This window comes from Delphinapterus leucas, chromosome 1, assembly GCF_059928025.1.
Source record: "Delphinapterus leucas isolate spDelLeu-1000000601 "Yukka" chromosome 1, BTC_Dleu_Yukka2, whole genome shotgun sequence".
NCBI classification, from domain to species: domain Eukaryota; kingdom Metazoa; phylum Chordata; class Mammalia; order Artiodactyla; family Monodontidae; genus Delphinapterus; species Delphinapterus leucas.
The window spans coordinates 153,715,380-153,731,558 of NC_143129.1; the positions used below are offsets into that span (position 1 = coordinate 153,715,380).

Here is a 16,179-nt window from a genome sequence, read left to right on the forward strand (position 1 = left end):
GCAAAGAAGACCCAACGCAGACAAAAATAAATTTAAAAAAAAAACTAGGCAGTCCCAGGCTTCCTCTAGGCTTTTCTCCCCTTAATTTCTTTCTTTTTTTTTTTTTAACCTTATTTATTTATTTGGTTGTGCCAGGACTCCTTAGTAGCGGCTTGCTGGCTCCTTAGTTGTGGCATGCAAACTCTTAGTTGTGGCATGATGTGGGATCTGTTTCCCTGACCAGGAATCGAACCCAGGCCCCCTGCATTGGGAGTGTGGAGTCTTAACCACTGGACCACCAAGGAAGTCCCCCCTTAATTTCTTTGTATGGCATTATGATTAAATGTATGAATTCTGGAGTCCAGCAGACTTAGTTTTGAAATTGCTACTTGGCAGTTATGTGGTTTTAGGTAAATGGTTTAACTTCTCTTAATCTGTTACCTCATCTGTAAAATTTTGTTATTTCTACTACATCAGAGGTAAAAATGGTACTTCCAGAATGATTTAGGAATGTCCCAAATGATTTTACTGATGAAATGGCTAGATTTGTAGGTCACTCCTGTAATGTGTATAGAATATTTAGCACAGTACCTGGCCTGAGGTAGATATGCAATAAATGCTAGTGAAGATTTTCAAAAGGACTTTTCCCCCACCCACCAGTCCTCAGAAGCCAAGAAGATGCTTTTTAAACACATTCAAATGCTAGGAGCCAGTGGAGCTCCTCTTGAGAGTGTTGCTTTTATGAGTAATCTTTTATGTAGCATGGAGTTGGTTTAAAAAGCATCCTTTTTTTTCTAAACGAGTATGGTTTTGATTAACCAGGGTCTATGATGAGAGCTGTGGGGCACCCACTGTTTCCATAGCTGATCTCCTGGGAAGATTCATAGGATCTGAGCCTCCAATGAAATTTGGTATATATTCCCAGATGAGAGACAGGAGCAATGGATCAGCCCAGGGACCAGGGCCAGCTTCCACCCCCAGACCAAAGGAAGAGAGATTGGATGGAATTTAGACCTCCCAGTCTGGGGTGCCTAAAGAACTGAAGGCAGACTGGTTGTTCTTTTCAGGCTTTGGGGGAATATCATTATGAGCATATACAAACTCTGGTCTTCTCTAAAGCCCAGTCCTCTCCTGGCCCAGCTGTGCCATTCTGTCTTCTAATGATAAGCTTGTAGCCATTAACTGGACTGGCCAGCTAGTCCTAGCATATGGAGGAGCCAGAACCCCCAACCCATAGTGACAAGGATAGTGATGAGAGCCAGGGACACTCCCTAACTTGGTTACTGTGTTACAGAAGCAACATCCAGGGCAGCGTCATCTGCAACAATGCTGTAATCGAGAAGGGAGCAGACATCAAGAACTGCCTAATTGGAAGCAGCCAGAGGATTGAAGCCAAAGGTAAACCAGAAACCAAATTACAATCACAGGTGCCATTTTTTACATATCACAGTAACACAGATAATGCTCAGTGCTGGTGAGAATTGGGGAACAAGCATATGCATACACTTCAGGTGAGAACATAAATTGATAAAGCTATCTTAGGAGGGGATTGACATCACTGTCAAATTTTTTAACTTTGACTTTACAGTTCCATTTTTAAGAATTTATCTTGTTAAATAAGCTCATATATATTTATGCAGCCTTACTACCAAAAAATTGAAAACATAACAGAAAGATCTGATGACCCAGATTGGCACCAATACTTTACAGTGGCTGTTAGGCGTAAGAGAGAAGGGCCAGTGATCCAACAAAGGCTCTGGAACTAGCTCTGGCCTCCTGCAGTCCTTGAGTACCTCATCTGACCTGATAGTTAAGAGAGAGAGTCCCATAGATTCTTGGCCTGGAAGAAGGTTAGCAGCTTCTTCAGAAGCCATTTTCTCAGAGCCATCCTCAACTGCTTAGCGATGATGCTGTGAGCTTTACTGTTAGCGAGCTCTGCACTGTAGCTGTAGAAAGACTGTATAGTGCTAGAGAGACATGCAGACATCAGGATTTCCCTGCTGGGCTGGTCAAATTTGAATGGTCCATAATTTGGCTGGGTATTTTTAACCAAAAAGTAGACAAAGCTCACGATCAGTAAGGATGGCTCACTCCTTTTCAGATTATTCCTAAACCTAAAATAGGATGGGATAGGGGAGTTGCTGAAGGAACTAAACCCACCAATTCTGAATTGGTGTAAGCCACATCATTTTCCTTCTCCCAGTAAGTAGAGGCCTTCTTCAGTTTTTTCTCCTTCCCTTTTTAAAGTTGTGTGCTTCCCTTGTGAGCTTTAGACTGAAACAGACCCGGGTTCAGATCTCAGCTGTGCAACTCACTGGATGTGCACCAGGTTAAGTTTTTAATTTCTTGGCCTCAGATTTTTGAAACTAGAAAAATTGAGACAATAATACCTATCTTGGGGCTTCCCTGGTGGCGCAGTGGTTGAGAGAGTCCGCCTGCCGATGCGGGGGACGTGGGTTCGTGCCCCGGTCCGGGAGGGTCCCACGTGCCGCGGGGTGGCTGCGCCCGTGGGCCATGGCCGCTGGGCCTGCGCGTCCGGAGCCTGTGCTCCGCGGTGGGAGAGGCCGCAGCAGTGAGAGGCCCGCATACCGCAAAAAAAAAAAAAAAATCCTATCTTGGAGGATTGTTGTAAGAATTAAATACAGTTAAATGTTTTGAGGAGTACAAACAGCTTCTGGAGCATACCAGGGGACTTAGAGCTCCATATACACACCATGCTCTTGTGCCTCTCCATGCCTTTGCACATGCCCCCTCTCTCTCTGGAATTCTTGATGACTCTGCCCAAGTGCTTTCTCTCCCTGACTCTTCCCATGATTCCCCACAGTCAAAATGAGCATTCCTTCCTCCTCTGCTCCTTTGTCAGTACCTTTTTTAAAGTACATACACAAGTTATGGCTATTATTTATGAATCTACCTTCCCTACTAGACTGAGATCCTCAGGCCAAGGATTGACTTATTTCAATATGTATCCCTAGCTCTCAGAACAGGTCCTGGTTTATCGTAGATAGTGGGAAGGGGAGACATGAGTGAATGAATTTTGGATCCATAAAGGGAATATGGGGGCATTTCAGGGCAGAGAGTTCGGGTTCCAAGAAAGGCATTTGTGAGATAGTTGCAGTTATCATGAAATCTCTTCTGACTTCTCTTCTAAACTTACGCTGATGAAAGAACCACATGCAACACCAATAAATGAACTGGGGAAATGTGGCCTTGGCCTGAAACCACCCTTCAACCTTTTTCTTCACTTGAGACTAGATGCAACTCTCCTCTTCATTGCCTTTCTTCTCACATTTCAAGTGCTTTCTTCTTCTACGTGTGAGAATTGTCATTTCTAAGAGGCCTTTCCTGGGTGTCACTAATTTACCAATAAGGTTCTTTGTTATAAGCATCATAAACTAATAACTCTGGCTGATTTAAGCTGATAAAGAATTCATTGTAAAGGTAGGTAGCTCACAGCTCTAAGATAGTTGCAGAATCAAGCTTAGAAAATGGGTTACAGCCAAGATTTACACTCCAAATCATTCTGGTGAGGACACTGCTGCCATCCTTGCTGAACACTGGTTATCACAGCTGGCAGTGCTACTCCAGCCGCCCAGCAGGTGGATTCTCTCTGGTTCCTACTTTTTTGTGTGGTGGCCCAGCCCAAGGTTTGTGGTGGCTGCATTAACAGGTCAAGCCTAGATCCTATACCCCTGCCCTAGCCGCAGGGAAGGCTGGCATTTTTAGTTCAGTTAGTAGGAGACAGACTCCACCCAGCGTCTCACCAGAGAATCTTTGAACAGGAGTGTTGGTCAGCAGCAGTGCCCCAGCTATTGGTACTTTCTGCTGTGATCCCGTGCCAGCTGAGAGTATGAGTTTAGGTGAGAGGGCTGAGACACCAGCTTGAACTCCAGCACAGGAGGCATGGATGGCCCTGCCCCTAGAGTGCCACTGGCCTACAGCTATTGTTTACAGCTTTAAAATGTTCTCACGTGCATTGTCTTATTGGATTCTCATAAAAGCCATCTAAGGTAGGGATTCATTATTGACCCATTTGGTGAAGTGGAAACTGAGACTTTGAAAAGTTGAAATTTACCCAAGGTCATAGCTAGTACATGACAAAACTGGGTCTTCAGCCTGAACTATCGACAGCCTCCAAAAAGACCAGAAGAAGAAGCCATTCCTGGCTTGCCCAGCAGAATTTGGTCATTGATACCCTTTTTCTCCCTTTAGTCCATCTTTCTCGGACCAATAGGAAAAATATGTTTGGCCTCCATATTATGGCTCTTACTCTCCTCAGGAACATCAGGTCTTAGTTCTTTCCCCTGCTCAGCATACCACTTCACCCAAGCCTACCTTTGGCTTGCAGAGAAACTTGTTTTTTGAGCATCTGAGGCCTGTTGGTTGTTTCTTTTTTTTTTTGCAGTACACGGGCCTCTCACTGTTGTGGCGTCTCCTGTTGCGGAGCACAGGCTCCGGACACGCAGGCCCAGCAGCCATGGCTCATGGGCCCAGCCGCTCCGCGGCATGTGGGATCTTCCCGGACCGGGGCACGAACCCATGTCCCCTGCATCGGCAGGCGGACTGGCAACCACTGCGCCACCAGGGAAGCCCCTGTTGGTTGTTTCTTAAAAATAGGATTCAGAACACCAGCCTTTTCTCTGATTCCATGGAAGGCCTTGGAAGAGATCCCCAGAGCTTCAAAAGCAGCCGCTCAGCTGGTCTGTGGGGCTGCTTTCTTATCCCATCCCCTCCCCTGTCTCCTCATTGCATTTCTCTGTCCTGCTTTGTTCTCTCCTATTTGGGTTTATGGCCCCACACCATGTTTCTTCCACCTCCTTCTTGCTTCTTTGTCTTTGTAAATTATCTCCTGCTCAGCAAAAAGTAGAAACATCCCCTAGTGCTTTTCTTCTTTCAGTCCCTCCTGGAGCCAGGAGCTGCTTCCTTTTGTTGTTTTTACTGGCATATTTGAATGAGTGAACTCCATTTGCCACTGCCCTAGGGTGTCCCTCCTTTCTTATTTGCTGGAACCTGGAAGCTCACAGTTTCTGCTTGTTCTTCTCCCCACTTCCAGCAAAGTATTGGTGCTCCTTTCTTTTACTTTGCAAGGACCCCTCTTCATTCTGTGTGCAGAATGCATGAATGTCAACGGAATGCCAGTATTGAGGCACATCTCCCATCAGGGAGCATAGGGATGTGCCAGCCAAACCCCTAGGATGTCACAGGCTGCGGCGTCTCCTGCGCTTTCTAGCTCTAACTACATGCCCTCTCCTTAACGGTCCTGAAGGAGAGATGGCCAGGGAAGTCATCTGGACTTCAAACTGGAGAACCCCAACATTTCTTGCTCTGTCCTCTATGCTAGAGAGACCAATGCGTCCAGCACAGTAGTCAGTGCCTTCCTGCCACAGGTACTCCTGGCCAGTCACCTGTTCCCACTATCACTTATCTTTTTTTTTTTTAATATTTATTTGCTTATTTATTTTGACTGTGCCGGGTCTTAGTTGCTGCACACGGGATCTTCGCTGCGGCATGCGGGATCTTTAGTTGCAACATGCAGGCTCATAGTTGCCACATGTGAGCTTCTTAGTTGCAGCATGCGGACTTCTTAGTTGCGGCATGCAAACTCTTAGTTGTGGCATGCATGCGGGATCTAGTTCCGTGACCAGGGATCAAACCCAGGCCCCCCGCATTGGGAGCCTGGAGTCTTACCCACTGGACCACCAGGGAAGTCCCCACTATCACTTTTCTTTGAGGCTGAGCCACATTGAGAATGCAAATTCCAAACCATCAGTGCAGCAATCAAGACCTGTTAACTATGGATGACCCAGACAAACATCAACTCAGGTCCTCACTAGCAAAGAGTCAGGAGATGGCAAAGTCCCAGTCAGTCTTCCTCCCATGGAGGGATTTCAGGAAAAAACATTCATCCTCAGAAGCAATGCCGTCCCCTCTCCAAATCCCAGTCATTTGCATGCCACAGAGTCACCACATCCATAGCAGTCTTCTACACCAAAAGTGGGACTATCATAACCCAGCGTAGGCCCCTCTGCCCTTTTTTAGCACTACCAGGAGAACAAGGCATTTTCTAACAATTCTGGCTTTACTCACCCCACCCAGCATGCTCAGTTAATGAGATTATCTCTGGCAAAAATCCTGGCAACCAAGTTTGACCTCCTGCTCAAGCCAACTAAAAAACCACAGCCAACAAAGTCAAAACCTGGGAAACTAATTGGACATTTCATCTGAGTCTTTTATTACTGTCAGTGAGAGAACTTGGACCTCTTCCCTGGTCCCGCAGTGATCAGTCCTTTGGCTGTGAAAGTAGACCTGATGGGTACATAGGTCAAGTCCTGGCTAGCAGGAGTCCTCCCCAGCTTCCCAACAGTGCAGCTTTTCATATGTGACTTGTCATTCCCTTCTACCTCACTGGTTTTTTTCCCAACTTACTTTCCTCCCTTGTACTCTTCCCTTTAGGATCTTTCCCGACCTGATTCCAGCCCAGAACTTTTCCAGTGTGTTTATTGGAGCCTCCTTCCAGCCCTGGCCAAGCGGAACTAGTACTGCTTGTTTTTCCCCTTCAGGTTTCCTCCACCTTACTGAATCTCCATAAAAATACATCTTCCCCCAAAATGCCAGATACAGTCTTCCTCCCCTGCGTCCCAGTGATGGTGCAGGTATTAATTTGGAGCCTAGCAGAGCAGAAAAAGGTGTTGTTTGCCTCAGCCTAACCCCTCTGGTCTGGAGCACTGAGGACCAAGAAGTGTTAATGAAACTGGCACTGTCTTCAGAACATTCCAGTGTCCCTGGAAACTAGGAAGAGACTGGGTGAAGGAAGAGCAGATGTCAGAGTCTGGTTATGAGATGATGTGGCTAACTGATGGCTACAGAGGGATAAAGGGCAAAGAGGAGCTTTTGGAGGTGCCCTGGGAAGCTAGCCAGAGAAGCGTTTCCTTTGTTCTTTTCTGGTCAGTCTTACCTCAAGGTAGAGCCTGATTGACAGTCACACTCCAGGACCAGCCCCAGCCCTAGGGAATTTAGCAGCCTGAGCAGTGTCTGGGCCTCCCTCCCATTCCTCTCACTGAAGGAAGCAGATTGCTATAAAGTATAAAAAGAACACCTCCTAGGGCAGGAGTACACAGGCCAGACCCAGCCACGTCCTGTAACTTCCGTTTAATACTTATCAAGCCTCTTTACATCAATTATCTTATTGAATCCCCACAACTTCGTGAGGAAACTAAAGCCCAAAGACATGAAATAATTTGCTCAAAGTCAAATGACCAATAGAATTCAAATCTCTATGGCTCAGAGCTCTCCTATTCTGCACTGTCACCTTTTCTTCTCACATGAGATTGCCTCTGTCAAATACAATGCTGAAACAAGAAACTCTGTGAAAGGCCTAGACCTTGGTTTCTCTTCCTACTGGAGAACATTAGAGAAATAGGCCCGAAGATGCTCTAGACCCACTAGGACCTTTGCTGTAATGCACCGGATGTGTCAGTTATATTCTCTTTGACAAGGGGATTGGAGGCCTTCTCCTCCATACATGCTCCTTTTCCCACTTCTCTACCCTCACATAACCCCCAGAACACACACACCTTCAACAAACAATTACTGCCTATCTTCCAGGCTCTGGGAGGCTAGGAGTGTAAAGATGAGTAAGATTGCCTCTTGCTGTCCAGCTGCTCACAGTCTATTATAGAGACTCAGATGAGTAAAGAAGTAAGTGCAGGGGCTTCCCTGGTGGCTCAGTGGTTGAGAGTCCGCCTGCCGTTTCAGGGGACGCGGGTTCGTGCCCCGGTCCTGGAGGATCCCACATGCCGCGGAGCGGCTGGGCCCGTGAGCCATGGCCGCTGGGCCTGCGTGTCCGGAGCCTGTGCTTCGCAATGGGAGAGACCACAACAGTGAGAGGCCCGCGTACCGCAAAAAAAAAAAAGAAAAAGAAATAAGTGCAGTAAAGTTTCACAGGTATGATGGTAGAAGACTGTCAGGGTTAATTATGGACAGAAGAGACAAATTGGTCAGTTCCTGGCACAAGGATCAGGAACACCATCTCAAAGGAGAGAATTTAGGCTAAATCTTAAAACTGTTGGCTATTTACCAAATATACAAAAGGGAAGAACCTCTCGAGCAAAGGAGAACCATGTAAACAGGCACCTGACGGCAAAAAACAATCTGATATGTTGGGAATTGAAAATCATTTGGAAAATCTAGAATATAGTGTGTAAGGGAGATATAGCAAGAAACAAAACTGGAAAGGTGGATAGAACAGAGGACATGTCTGAAATCTCAAAGTCTCCACAGCTTCAGTCAGAAACCCCCTTTCTACTGACAGAGCAGAAGTAGGCTCCAGGCTGTGGGCAGTATGAGCAGAACAAAACATCTCTTTACTATCAAACTTGGTCCTGTCGTTAACGATCTTCATTTTGCTGCACCAAACCCTTCTGAGGCTGAAGTAGAGCCTCAGGAAAGTCAGAGTTTCTGCCTCACCTATCAGGGTCACTCTCAAGCCCCCATGTGTGGCAAGAAAGGTGTTGGACCTTTAGAAGCCAAGCTAACCCAGAAGGAATCCACTTTCAGCCAGGTGGTCAGCCTTTTCTGTCTGAGCCAATAGAACACTGAAAGCTCTCCTTCCTCCTACATCTGCTCCATACCTCCAGGGAACAAGCAGACAGCATGCTCCTGGTTTCCCCTACCCCTTCCAGACCCTTGGTTCACTGCCTCCTTTCTATAGCTCTTACTCCTTGAAAGCTAACCCTCTTCTTAGCTTTCACCCCATCGTTGGTAAGCTCCCAAGGCACTCCCCTAAATATATTGAGGGTTCACAGTCTTCCCCTTTCCTCCGTCTCTTTTTCCAAACATCTTGGACAACTTAAACATATTCATCGCTGAACCATCCAGCCCCTCAGCTTCACCATTCCCTGACCTTCTCTACCAACCTTCACTCCCCTGCAACTTTAGCTCTCCACTTACATAACCATACCCTATCCCTGTCATTACCCCAAACCTCTGAAATCTTTCATGTGCCAGTAGCTGTGCTAGACACTGGGGTGTGATCATAAATCCACTGCCCCTGCCCTCAAGATTCTTACAGTGAAGTAGAGATAGAGATACACATCAGGTAGAGTGTTTTCAGAGAGCAGGAAATGGACAGTTTGGAAGGGAAGGCATCACATAGTGGAGGTGCTTGATTAGGGCATTTAGGGTGAGTAGGGAGGGAAAGAAAGGCATTCTAGGCAGAGGGAACAGCATGTACTAAGGTCTAGAGCTGTAAAATAACATGGCTTCTAGGTACAAATGGAGAGTGATGGAAGATAAAGCTGAGAGGTAGGCAAAGGTCAGGTCACAGAGGGCCTTACGAGTTTGGACTTTATAAAAATAATACTGACCACTATTTGTCAAACACTCAATGATTCTTTAACTCATTGAATCCTCACAATAACCCTGTCGAGTATGGGGTATTATTTACATGTGACATATGAGGCATCTCCCTTTCTCCTTTGAATATCTCCATCATTTAACTATTTAGTCTCTTTTCTTCTCACTATTTTCCCCCATTCCCTATCCTCTGGCCACCCCACAGTTTTTCACATGCCTCTTTCTTACATCTTTATGTCTTTGCTCACGTTGTTCTAACAGCCTGGAATGCCTTCCCCTTGATATACTGCCTAAAAACACTCTATCATTCTTTATGACTCAGTTCCAGTCCCCCTCCTATGTGAAGTCTCCTGAAAGCCAGGTGTATAGAGAGTCAGTCCCCTCCTCCTGTGTGGGAAGATGCTGTCTCTTCCAAAGTCCTTTCGACAAGTTGTATTCCCAAGAGCTTCTAAAGCGCAGAGCCACATAGGAGAGACATGAATGTTTATGAACACAGAATTAGAAGTAATTGGGTTTGAAATGACATATTTTGCTGCCATTTCTTAAACAATCTTTTCTTTTTCTTTTATAGCCAAACGAGTGAATGAGGTGATCGTGGGGAATGACCAGCTCATGGAGATCTGAGTTCTGAGCAAGTCAGACTCCTTCCTCTTGGCCCCCAGAACTACAGATGTTGGCTGGCCCACCTGTTTGACTCTGTATTTATTTCCCAATAAAAGAAGGGCTCCCAAAGGCATGCTGGAGACTTAGGGAGTAGTCCCAAGCTCCACATCAAATGGGCTCCAGAGATACACAGTGTGTGTTCATGTTGTAGAAACCATCTGGAGCTGGCGTGTGGAACAGTGGCCTAGCTCTTGTACACTGAGGGTATCAGGCAGGGGCAGCAGCTGTCCAGTGGTGAAGTTCCTAGGAGGGCTACTTTCTGACTGGCTGGCCCAGCGTCGTCCTTAAAAGCATCTCCCACCTGAAAGGACCTGAGGGTACTTCAGTCCCTGACCCTAATCAGGCTTTCTAGGCCCATAGGCCTAGCTGCTGTCATTGCGACCTCTGCATATGATGTTCCCTCTACAGCTGTCAATTTGGGCAGCCTGGCCCCTGAAGCTCAGTCCAGGACTTACTGCTCTGCTCCCATACCTACCACACAGATTCCTGGCCCCTGACACCACGCCACCGCCAGCCTCACCTTCTAACCCCTGCCATTTACTTCCTATCCTTCCAGCCTCGGGTCAGTTTCTCCAGCTCAACTATTACACCTTGGAGACCCTAGAGCAATCAGGAGGCAGCCCCTGCCTAGCCAACAAGCCTATCCCCACAGGTTTTAGTGGAAGAAAGAGCAATAAAAGAAAGCCATGGTTTGAGAGAAGCCAGACCCCTTCTCACCTCCTCTTAGTGAGGTCTGCCCAACGTGGTAAGGAAGAGCCAGCAACCTATATCATCGTTGGAAATTCTTTCTGAGTCTTCTCCAACTGCACTCCTTTATACCCTAGTTACACAGACTCTCCTGCTTCAGATCATTGAGAAGTGACATTTCAGTACTCACAGCTCTTCTGGAGCCCTGTGCACCTTGCCTTCACCACTCCCGCTCCCAAACACACACACTCTGCTCTTGCCTCTCCCTACATTGCTTTTATAGCCTGCAGGTGTTTGGTGGAAGATGAAAGAGGTTCCTGGGGTGAGATTTCATCTCCTAGAATTATCAAAGGAAACGTTTCTCTTGATGTGCTCACTGTGGGTGGCTGTAATTATAAAGAATGATTTGAAATACTGGTTTCTACCTTGCTTCAAAAATCTGAAGTCTCTCAAGTTCATTTGAGTGATCTTGCCTGAATCTTAGTTGCTTTTATTGAACTTGTCAGAGACTAGATGAGCATTCCTACCCTGGGGGATCTCCACCTCCGCCAGCCTTCTTGGTTGCTCTAGAGCTCCACATTCCTCCCACTGGTCAGGACAAGGTTCCTGAAAGTTTGTCCTAATCAGACAGGAGTTGAAATGGCCCGGCAGAGTGGTTGAAACTGATAGGACTGCAGGGGAGGTGGGAATAAAGAGCTGTGGTAGTGCCCAAGATGATCCCCTTTGGAGGTGATATTAAATTTGTGGGGTTCCGATGATGCTAGAGACAGTTCTGGCCTCGATGGAAGAAGACCTGCCCTGTGGAATGTTGTTTGGCTTTGGCCAAATCACTGTCTCTCTCTGTCCCTAAGTTTCTACATCTGCAAAATGGAAAAGTTGGACTGGGTGACTTTTAAGTGACTTTCTCAGGTTTTGTCCCCTCTCAGAGCTTTCTGACCCTTGGGGTCCAGGTGGCCCAAGAGGCCAGAAGACTGCTCCTTGACTGTAGAAAGGGGATAGAGATGGGTGGATTTGGAGGTAGGGTGGAGTAGGGGAAGAGAAGGGATTGATTAAGCTGTCCCAGAGCCTTCCCATACCCCTTTCTGATCTTCCCCCCTGAGCTCGTGGAACCCCTGACAGTAAAGTAGAGGAAAAGCCTCTCCTCTACCTTCCCTTGCACAAGCCCACGAGCAGCTCCTGCTCCAAGGAAAGGAGGGAGCTGGAGAAAACACAGGGTGGGCTTCCCTGGTGGTGCAGTGGTTAAGAGTCCGCCTGCCAGTGCAGGGGACACGGGTTCGTGCCCTGGTCCGGGAAGATCCCACATGCCGCGGAGCAACTAAGCCCACGAGCCACAACTACTGAGCCCATGTGCCACAATTGCTGAAACCCAAGCGCCTAGCGCCCATGCTCCACAACAAAGAGAAGCCCATACACCACAATGAAGAGTGGCCCCCACTTGCTGCAACTAGAGAAAGCCGGCACGCAGCAACGAAGACCCAATGCAGCCAAAAATAAATAAATAAGAGTTTACAAAAGAAAGAAAGAAAAAGAAGACAAGGTAAAAGTCCCCCAGGGGAAGACCTTGCTGAGTTTGAGTCCCAGCTGGGAGCAGCCCCCAGCTTAGGACACTGCTGTTATTGTCTCCAACAATTCCAGAACGGGCTGAGTGCCCAAGGTGCTTTGATTTCTCTTCTCTTTGCTCTGTTTGTCTGCCAGAAGGCAGGGACAGCTTTTGTTTCCTTTTGGCAGCATCTACAGAGGTTTGAAATGTAGTGAGCAACTGCATGTCCACTGGCCAGCTACCTCTCCATGGGACAGAAGCCAGAAGAGCCAGGCAGGCAAAAGAATTGAGAGAATCTGCCCTGCCTCTCTCTCCCAGTGATGCTGCATGAGGGAAGTGGAGGAGAGGGGGAAGGGGGCCTTTAATGCCAAATCAAGGAGGACTCTGGGGAGGTGTTGAGGGTTTGGGGTTTTGGGAGCTTGCCAGATCAGACACAGTTTGATGGCTACTGGTGCAAGAACCCCTCCCCCAGTAACCCATCTCCCCTACCTGCCAGCAAGAGCTCCCTGAGCCTGTAAGGGGATTGACCGCCAAGACTGCCCTCCAAGCTATTTCCAAGGCGAGAGGCTGAACTTCCCAGTTCTTCACCACGTTGCTTTTGCTAGCCCACTCCCAACTGCAGTGGAAGGCGTCAGGGAAAACTCTAGCTGGATCCCAAGAGTGATCTAGGGGTCTGCACAGCCTAGTTTAGAAGCTGTTCCTATTTCCAGAGAATTGCAAAGAGTAGACTTTTTTTAATCCACAGGCATCCCTACCCCTAAGAAGGTACATAAGCCAGGTCTTGGTATGCTGCTTTTTAAATAGTTAAATGTGTCTGAGGAAGGGGGAGAGGGGTGTGGGGAAGGACCACCCAGACAGAAGGTCTAGAAAGCTCAGCTCTGATGGAGCTGACAGGGAGATAAAGAGGCTGAGCAGGAGAACACATTCTACTAGAGGTCAGGATGACCTCTCTTCAGCCTGAGCCATCTGCCACCACCCAGAAGGCTTGCATCAGGGGCTCTTCTGCCATGGATAAATGGGGAAATTCTGCCTTGATTCTTATCCTCTCTCCTTCCCTCACCATCAAGGTAAAAGGCCATTTTGATCTCTGGTTGTAGCCTCTAGCACTAGAGACTTGACAGGTGCTACTGGAATAAATCTGCCTAGAGAGAAGGGGCATACATTCCCAGGCTTGGCCCCTAAACATAATGGGTGGTAGTAGGGGGCTGCTAGGGCATCTGCTTCCCTCCTCCACAAGAGCCCAGGTAACAGAAGCCAGCCCAAAGCATGGTGAGTGAGTAGCTTGGGGAATACCAGGGAAAGAAGGCCTGCCCTGGCTCCTCCCTCATGGACCCTACCCTGATGTGTGTATGTGTGTGTGTGTGTGTGTGGTGGTTTGCTTCACTTTTCCTGGCACTGTTCCTCAGCTATATATATTATCTCATTTAATCCTTAGGGCAATGTCAGAGATTATGTGACTTGCCCAAGATCTCATAGCCAGTAAATGAAAGATCCAGACCTTGAACCATGTCTTCTCCTTTTATTTATTTATTTATTTTGCGGTATGTGGGCCTCTCACTGTTGTGGCCTCTCCCATTGCAGAGCACAGGCTCCGGACGCGCAGGCTCAGCAGCCATGGCTCACGGGCCTAGCCGCTCCGCGGCATGTGGGATCTTCCCAGACCGGGGCACGAACCCGTGTCCCCTATATCGGCAGGCGGACGCTCAACCACTGCGCCACCAGGGAAGCCCCGTCTTTTCCTTTTAGATTCTGTCACCCTCCTACCTCTCCCATCCAGATGTTCTCACTTCTGGAAACCTCCCTGAGTATTCCAGCTCACAGTGGTTTCCCATGTGGTCTCTGTGCTCCCTCTTAGGCTATGAACTTCTAAAAATCAGGTACTCTGCAACCCCAGAGCTTAGCAAAGTGGTGGCTCCATAAGAGACCTTAAGGAATATTTGTCTCAATCAGTAGTGAGATTTACTCCTTGGTGATAATGAATGATTGCTTTTCTCTTTTTGTTATTCCTTGGAGAATTTCTCTGGTTTGGGCCCAAGACACATACCAAGGTCCAGTGGAAGTGACTGTGAACCAGGCTATTCCATAGTTGAAGCAGGCTGTTTATAGAGAGAAAAGAGCAGTTTCTTCCCTCCCTGTTCCCTGGGGTCTGTGGCTTTAGCTCACCCTGGCTGAGCTCAGCTGTACTTAGGAACTCAACTTTGTTGGGGAGAAGAAAGGTCACTTTGGAGCTCAGAGCAGTCAGAGGGCACTAGGCCCTGGGTTAGAATTGTTGGAACTGCAGACCAGTTTCTCCCACCCTGGTGTTTGGACTTTACAAGGCAAGAAGTTTTCTCAGCAGGCAGGCCCTGCCCTGAAAGCATCCATAGAAGTGCCAGACTTTACCACAGTTGTTAGCAATGGTGGGCCTGCTGTGGAAACAGTCCCAAGGCCCAGGTGATTAGCAATCTATTTCTCCATGGACCTTATGTCTGCAAATCTAGCGAGAAGGAAGGAGGCCTCAAGAACTACTTACAGCAAAGCCTCTCTACTTCCAGTCCTGATGACACCCAGCCATACTCATCTTTTGCTATAGCCGCAAGAGCAATCTGGGGGCCCACACAACCTAGTTTAGAGGCTATTTCTATTTCCAGAGAATTGCTGAGGGTACACTTTCTTTATCCACAACAGGACCCTCTTCTCTATGACAGGGAGGAACAAAGTGCTATGCACATATGCTGCTTTTACTGTGTAGTCACTACTTAGCCAACACCATCACATATGTATTAGTTCCTCCAAGGCATTTTGCTGGATGAATGTACCAGTGGAAGTGGCAAACCTGCTAGGTGTTCACCCGCTTGGCCTAAAGTTCCCCTTTCCCCAGAACTGAGGAGAGATCTCCAGGGAGATGATGTTAATTGACACAACTTTTCAAAAAGCAGTTTGGCAATGTGTAGCAAGAGCCATAAAAATGTTCATACTTTTTGACCAAACACCCCAACTTCTGGGAATCTGTCCCTAAGGACATTCTCCAAATGATTGATACAAAGACTATGTAGTAACATGAAATGTTTGTGATGTAATCATAAACAAGTCTGGAAGAATTGACCAAGAAATTGGCCAGAGATAATAGTAGTTGTGTTAGAGTAATGAGTTTACTGGAGATTCTTTTTCTCTTTCCCAGACTTTACATGCTAGTATATTGATTTTACCCTCCTCTGCCACTCTCAGTCAGGAACCTGCAGAAACACACTCAGAGGCCAGACAGTTGATGAAAGTTTAATAAAGGGACTAGTCTCTGTTTCCAAGTCACTTCCAAGACTGGTTTGTGCAACTCTCAAATTACTCACTCAACAATTTTTTTTTTTTTGCGGTACGCGGGCCTCTCACTGTTGTGGCTCCTCCCATTGCGGAGCACAGGCTCCGGACAGCCGTTCTGCGTGGCATGTGGGATCTTCCCGGACCGGGGCACGAACTCGTGTCCCCTGCATCGGCAGGCGGACTCTCAACCACTGCGCCACCAGGGAAGCCCCACTCAACAATTATTGAGCACCTACTTACTCTCTAGTGAGGGAGGCAGACTTTCAAGTACATAAATTGTATCACGTGCAATAATAAATATATAAATTGAGTGTTATAAGGCGCACAAAGAAGCAATTATCCGTTAGGAGGGGTGGTGTGACTCAAGGAAGACTTCAAAGGCGGATGGTTGATGCATGTTCAGTTTTGGGTCTCTTTTTTTTTTTTTTCCAGGCCACGCTGAGAGGCTTACAGTATCTTAGTTCCCCGACCAGGGATTGAACCCGTGCCCTCGGCAGTGAAAGCGCGGAGTCCTAACCACTGGACAGCCAGGGAATTCCCTCATGCTCCATTTTGAAGGTGGCCTGCCAAAACAAGAGGGCCACGTGTAAGAAGGCAGAAATACATGGAATAACATGGTGGCTTTAGGAAATTACATGTGGCTCTGCAGGGCTGTAAGG

At 47.4% G+C, this 16,179-nt stretch overlaps 1 protein-coding gene across 3 annotated transcripts in view; it reads left to right on the forward strand.

The window, feature by feature from the left end:
• The window catches only part of EIF2B3 (eukaryotic translation initiation factor 2B subunit gamma), a 163,985-nt gene extending 147,908 nt beyond the window's left edge, over positions 1–16,077 (forward strand). For 2 of the 3 annotated variants that reach the window (XM_022575555.2, XM_089894245.1), the window contains exons 11-12: positions 1,274–1,377; positions 9,905–10,120. In XM_022575555.2, the coding sequence (XP_022431263.1) occupies positions 1,274–1,377; positions 9,905–9,957 (157 nt within the window). In that variant the 3' untranslated portion in view covers positions 9,958–10,120. Of the gene's footprint in view, positions 1–1,273; positions 1,378–9,904; positions 10,121–15,952 lie in introns of those variants that run through there. The other variant, XM_089894250.1, reaches the window with a different exon arrangement.
• The last annotated feature ends 102 nt before the right edge of the window (positions 16,078–16,179 follow it).